The 7,468-nt window shown below is 38.2% G+C and overlaps 1 protein-coding gene across 1 annotated transcript; it reads left to right on the top strand.

Annotated features, from left to right (window-relative positions):
- Positions 1–518: 518 nt before the first annotated feature.
- Positions 519–6,928, top strand: LOC114310715 (uncharacterized). The gene is made up of 2 exons (XM_082914978.1): positions 519–3,186; positions 6,100–6,928. Exons 1-2 carry the CDS (start codon positions 519–521, stop codon positions 6,522–6,524), a joined length of 3,093 nt encoding a protein of 1,030 aa, XP_082771104.1. The 3' UTR covers positions 6,525–6,928.
- Positions 6,929–7,468: the final 540 nt, after the last annotated feature.

The following is a 7,468-nucleotide window of genomic DNA, read 5'->3' on the forward strand; positions in this document are numbered from 1 at the left end:
GAATCTTGATCATGAATTAAATCTGAATCTAGATCTAAAAGCACCTATGATGGCAAGTCGAGAACAGAGATGAGAGAAGCGATACTGGCTAGCATCATGATGAACAAAAACGAAAAAATGAAAAATCGCGTGAAAAGAAATGGAGGGGAGAGGAAGGCTAGAAGTGTCACACTCTCCTCCTAAATAGAAGAGAAAGAGAGAGGGGCTAGGGTTTCTTAGATAGAGTTAACTTGATCAATTATGTCACAAGGAAACAGCAATCATGTCTCCTAAAGCAGTTCAGCCTCATTGCATTAAACACCCCCCCCCCCCCCCTTCCCAAAAAAAAAATAAAATAAATAAATAAATAATAAAAACAATAAATAAAGCTAAAAGTACATATAAAAGGCAAACAAGAAGTCCTAAATCCTTTATTCAATTGGAAGAGGAGACTGCCTTTCCATTGTCCATTGCCAAATAATTTTTCTAAACTACACACGCCTCCATTGTATCAATGCAACAAACAGCAGAGAGAGAGAATGGCATACAACTCATACCATATGAAAGCAATGACAGTGTTTTCTCTGATCATTTGTATTGCTCTGCCATCATCAACTTCATCATTTATCTGTGAAAATTTCACTGATTGCATGTCGCTTCTCAAATTCAAAGAAGGCATAGCAAGTGATCCAGATGGGCATCTCCAAACATGGAATACTAGTACCAGCAGTTCCTTATGCAACTGGACTGGAATTACATGCCACCCACAACTCCAAAACCGGGTCATAGCTCTCCAACTCATAAACATGGGTTTACAAGGACAGGTTTCACCTTATATATCCAATCTCTCTTTTCTCACCACCCTTTCTTTGCAGGGAAACAGCTTCTATGGAAACATCCCAACTACTTTGGGAGAGCTTTCTCAGTTAAAACATGTAAACATGAGCATAAATCAACTCAAAGGCAACATTCCAGATGAACTCTTTCAGTTGAAGAACTTGACATACTTGGCTCTTGCTGTGAACGGGCTCACTGGCATCTTACCAGATTCCCTATCAAACTTGACAGAGTTGACAGATTTAGTACTGGCGGTTAACTATTTCAACGGAAAGATCCCAGAAGGACTTGGAGCATTGACAAAGCTAGAAATAATGAATTTCCACACAAACGATTTCCAGGGAACAATACCAGCATCCATAAGTAACTGCACTGCTCTGCGAGAGATTGCACTGTCAGAAAATCTATTAACAGGAGACATACCTTCTGAATTGGGAGCCAAACTCTACAACTTGGAGAAGTTATATTTGCTAGACAACCAACTCACAGGGCGGATTCCAGTGACCTTATCAAATCTTTCTCACCTGACTTTGCTTGACCTGAGTCTCAACAAGTTAAGTGGAGAAGTTCCTCTGGAGTTGGGGAAGTTGCAGAAACTTGAGATTCTTTACCTCCACAGCAATGACCTGGTTAGCAACTCCAACAACTCTTTTCTGATGGCGCTCTCAAATTGTTCATTTCTACAAAAACTGCACTTGGGTTCATGTTTGCTTGCAGAAAGTCTGCCAACCTCTATTGGCCGTCTTTCCAAAGACCTTTATTACTTCAATATTCGGAATAACCGCATGACAGGAAACATACCAGAGGGTATAGGAAATCTGAGTGGCCTTGTAAGCCTATACCTGTGGGGAAACCAATTTTCAGGAACAATTCCAGTGACAGTTGGAAAACTCGGGCAGTTACAGAGGTTATACTTGAATCAAAACAAATTAGTGGGGCCGATTCCCGATGATATGGGGCAGATGACCAACCTTGGTTTGCTGGATCTTGGTGCCAACATGATTAGTGGGTCAATCCCTTTATCACTTGGTAGGCTCACCCAGTTAAGATATCTTTACCTGTCTCATAACCTTCTTTCAGGAATTATTCCCACAGAACTTGTCCGATCTTCAAATTTGATGCTCCTTGATTTATCTTTCAACAATTTAAATGGGTATCTTCCCACAGAAATTGGACTTTTCCGAAACCTGGCTCTTTCACTCAACCTTTCAAACAACAAACTTCAAGGAAAATTACCTGAAAGTATTAGAAATCTGGCATCTGTACTGGCAATTGACTTGTCAGCAAATAACTTCTCGGGAGTGATACCAAGTTCAATTGGAGGCTCCATTTCTTTGCAGTATTTGAACCTATCCAACAATGTGCTAGAAGGTACAATTCCAGATACCTTGAAGAAAATTGCATATCTAGAAGTTCTAGACTTGTCCTTTAACAAGCTAACTGGTAAAGTTCCCTCATGGATTGATGACAACCAAATGCTCAAAAATCTAAATTTGTCATATAACAGATTAACAGGAGAAGTCCCAATTGCTGGGAAATTTGACCACCTCAGAAGAAGTTCATTAATGGGGAATGCAGGATTGTGCGGTGGCTCTCAGATATTGGGCCTCCCTCCATGTGAAGTTGCAAAGAGAAAGCACAAGACAAGGAAATGGGTATATTATGTTCTTGCAATTTCACTAAGTTGTATGTTATTGCTCATTATGTTGATTGCCATTTCTGTCCGTCACCGCTTTTTCAAAAATGAAACTAAGGAGCAACTAATGGTGCCCCTGGGACACCGTGGAACCCATACTTTAACTCAGAGGGAACTGGAAATAGCAACAGATGGGTTTGATGAGGCCAATCTCTTAGGGAGGGGAAGCTTTGGATCAGTATATAAAGCAATCATTGATGAAGGAAAAACCGTTGTGGCAGTTAAAGTTCTGCAGGAGTGCAGTCAGAGTTATAGGAATTTGAAAAGGGAGTGCCAAATATTGTCTGAAATTAGACACAGAAACCTAGTTAAAATGGTAGGGGTAAGCTGGAATTCAAAATTCAAGGCTATTGTCTTGGAATTCATGGGCAATGGGAACTTGGAACAGCATCTTCATCCTAGTGGGTCGGAGGAAGGAGGGTGCAAACTGACACTCATGGAGAGATTGCAAATAGCAATAGATGTTGCCCATGGCTTGGAATATCTTCATGAGGGTTGTTCAAGTCAAATTGTGCACTGTGACCTAAAACCACAAAATGTGCTTTTGGATGATGATATGGTGGCTCATGTAGCAGATTTTGGGATTGCAAAGCTAATCTTAGATCACAATCCAAAAGGAGACTACAATAGCACAACCAATTTTCTGCGAGGAACAGTTGGGTATATCCCCCCAGGTACATATCTCTCTACTCAGATCATGATAACTCTCTTTTTACTTTTCTTTTATTGATTATTATTATTTATTTTTGACATCTCTAATTGAAAAGAGGGAAAAAAAAATTGAATTTTCTTGGTACACCGAAAGTATGCTATAACAAGGTAAACACACACACACACACACACACACACATATATAAATATATAACAAAAAAAATATATATTAACATCTAAAATGAAAGTTATTGGCTTTAGCATTCCCAAAATTAAAAGTTAAAAAGTCGAAAGGATAAATGATTAATAATTATTAATTCACATTGTTTTTATTTTAATATTGAATCACAACTCGCAAGTTAATATCTTTAAACTTGCAATGTGTTTTACATGTACTCAAACAATGGACACCAAGTGTCCAAAAGGTGTTTAGCAATTAAAATATATATACATGTTTGGATGAGTGTATGACATGTGTTGAGGAGTATCCGATGAGTGTTGGTGTCTGACATGGACATAAAACTATCTTAGGAGTGTCTGCTCTTAGGCCATGTCTGGTATAAACATAAATACATATATGTTGGATAAACTATGCAGGACATAATTCAAACTAGCTAATGTTGCAAAAGTTGACCAACAAGTAGAGAGGATCCTGAAACAATGTTTGCAGATAGCTGATGCTGCTGCAAAGTGCTAAAATTTCTGAGGTTAAAGATTTATATATATATAAAAATAAAAATAATAATAAATAAATAAATAAAAGAGGAGTTGAAGTTCCATACTAGTAACTCAAGAAAAGGAGCATAGCAACAAGCCTTCAAGTTAGAAGCAAATTATTCAAACACCACAATCAATTACCCCATTTCAATTTAATCACAAGAACAACAACCATTCAAACATCCCCCACACACACCACACCCTCAGCCAAGTACCCTCACAGCCATTGTAACCACCGTCCAACAAATACACACCTAAATCAAATGAAATACCTGCATCAATTAAGAATGTCAGGTAATAAAAATCCACTTCGAATCTCTCAACCACATTATAACCCTTCCATCATACCTAGGACCTTGCCCACATAATAAGCCTTCCAATGAAGTATAGCTTTCCCTTCAGCTAGAATTGCAGGAAACAATTGGATCCATGACATCATGGACCCAACATCATACTAGCCATTTCCTTCAACAATAGCCAACCAATTTCAACTAGATTATCATTAAATAATTTGTTCTCATTAGTTCCCATCAATGGTGGTCCCACCCATTCAACATTTAAGACTAACCTGTTGAGTGGTCAAGGGGAGGTGATGGGAGAAAATAGGAGAAAGAGAGAGGACCTAGTGGCCTTTGTGGGAGGGGGGTTGTTGCGAGGTGGGGGTGGAAGGCAGAGAGGGAAGGTTTGTGATCAATTGTAGAACAACCAAAAATTCCATATTTGTCCTTGAAAATTCTCTTGTGAGATTCTGTCAACCCATTAAACAAAAGCCTAACATAATGGTGACATTGTTATTTGACCAAAAATGCAAGGCCTTGACTGTTACAATTAAAAAATGAGGGTCAAAGTGGAATTCGGTGTAAGGTGCAGGAAAGCAAAGTGTAATTTACCCATATTTATATGATGTTGATATGCTATCAAATTAGTTTTATTTACGTAGTTATAGGGCTTGTTTGTTGCAACTTATGCTAAATTGAGAGTTGATAATCTTTAGCAGTATCTAAAAGCACTCCTCCCCCAGTTTCTGAATGCCGTTTGGTAACACTTACGTTTTCAGTTTTCTGTTTATATTTACAAAAAATTTTAAAAACTCAAATAAAAACTTGTTTGGTAAATTTTTTATTTATAAATCAATGGTCTCAGTTTATAAATTTGGCCAAAAAATATAAACTCAAAAAATGTGTTTCCGTTTTGAGTTTTCAGTTTTTTTTTTCTTTACCACCCAACACTAGCCATCACCCGCCACCATTTTCCACTACCGTCTTCCACTACCGTCTTCCGCCACCCACCTCCCACCACCACCACCTGCCACCACCACTCACCACCCACCTGCCACCACCACCCACCACACGCCACCACTACCCACCACCCACCCACTTGCCACCACCCGCCACTACCATCCATCACCCGCCACCTACTCGCCACCACCACTCGCCACCACCTGCCACCCGCCACCGCCACCACCACCACCCACCAGCCACCTGCCACCCACCCACCCACCACCACCACCACCACTACCACTATCCACTCGCTACCACCCGCCACCGTCACCCACCCACCCACCCACCACCACCTGCCATCCGCCACCCACCGTCACCACTTTCCACCACCGTCGCCACTTGCTGCCACTTGCCACCACTTGCCATTTCTCACTCTTTTTTATATTTTTAAACATTTTTTCAATTACCAAACGCGTTTGTAGTTTATGTTTTTATAAAAATAAATAAAAAATAAATAAAAACCAGTTTATAAAATTTTTGTAAATATAAATTGAAAACGTAAACGTTACCAAACAGACCAGCTTCTTTTTTTTTTTTTCAAGTCATTTAAGTTATTTGTACTACATAAGATGTAAGCAGAAGCCATAACAAGCGGTTTGACACGGAACCTCAAAATAAAAGCCCATGTAAACTATAGTAAACAAAACGATAGTAAGTTTTAGAATTTATATTGAGATGGTTCTAGGTTTTTGAAGGAATGGACTAGTAGAGGGGCATGGATCTTATTTAATGGTATGCTATTGGGTTTTCAAATCTGGTGCTTAGTGGTTCTACAATGATCTTACTATGAATTCTTGACTCCTAGTAGTAAGAGATTCCCAGTACCTATGGTGACATTCAAATCAGGAAATTGAGCATATGATTTTCTACAATTGCTGTTAAGTAAAACTGAGCATCTGATTGAAGTAAACTAATCTAACAACCTTCGCTTGTAAGCAGAATATGCACAGGGGATTGAAGTATCAGCAAGCGGTGATGTATACAGCTTTGGTGTGATTATGTTAGAGATGATAACAGGCAAGAAACCCACAAATCAAATGTTTTCAGATGGAATTGATCTAAGGAAATGGGTGAGGTCTGCATTTCCTGATCGAATTTTGGATGTAGTAGACATGTCATTAAAGCAGGAGGCAAATGAAACAGATGGGAGCGGTGCATTAAGTAAGCATCAATTATGTTGTATCGATATGCTCAAAGAAGGGATGATGTGCACAGAAGAGAATCCTCAAAAACGTCCCTCCATCTCATTGGTTGCGCAAAGGCTGAAAAATTTCCAGAAAGGAATGGGATTGGCAGAATTATGTAATCAGAAAATTTTCCACAACCCAATTGGGGACCTAATGGAGCAGCCCTTAATTGGTTAGAGGATAATTATCAACTTTGGAAGTCTCGAATGACGATGATTCTATTTGCACACCACATTTTGTCTCCGTAAACACCATTTGTGCGGATATCTACTTCCAAACAAAATACAAATGTTCGGATATCTACTTCTGAACAAAGTACAAATGATCGAATATCAACTTTTGAACAGGATTTTGTTCGAACAATTGGTTTTTGTTCAAAAGTTGAATAGGATTTTGTTCGAATATTTGAACATTTTTTGTTTTTGTTCAGAAGTTAATATCTAAATGGCACAAATGGTGTGTACCGAGATAAAGTATAGTGCGCGAATAGAATTACCCCTCGAATGAAGGCCAAGGTAGCCCATTGTATAGAAATACGACTTTTTCGTCCAATAAATGTAATTGATAGATTTTATTATTAATTAATATTTACCTAGAATCTGACAAATTGTTTGTTTGGATATTTTGATTATGTTTCCTACTATTATTAGGGTTTAGTTTCTTATATTAATATGGGTTAATGACATATAAATAGGCATAACATTGTATTATGTAGATTTGGATGAATAAAATTAAGGTTGTGGTCTCTGATAGCATCAAGGCCGCAATTGGTACCACAAATGTGTAGAGCAAACATTGCACCTTAGTTACATAGAAATTGGCATTGTATCTCAATTTCAAGCCTAAACAGTTCTATTTTTTTAGTAGAATATACTTTCACCTGGTAAATTTGTTTGTGTGCACAAATTTCAAATTCAGAGTAGGAAAATGAGGATTACTTTATAATAACATTGATTTTACCAAAAACAATTACTCTTCATATGCAGATTTGAATGTGCAAAATCATAATCGAACAAAAATTAACAAATCTATGATTCATAAATGTCTAAGATTACCTAACCTGTTACCTTTACATTGGCGAAGAGTGAAATTGAGAAACCACCAAGAAGCATTATTGGCGC

The sequence above is a fragment of the Camellia sinensis genome, chromosome 2 (genome assembly GCF_055761805.1).
Source record: "Camellia sinensis isolate YWXY chromosome 2, ASM5576180v1, whole genome shotgun sequence".
Lineage (NCBI taxonomy): Eukaryota > Viridiplantae > Streptophyta > Magnoliopsida > Ericales > Theaceae > Camellia > Camellia sinensis.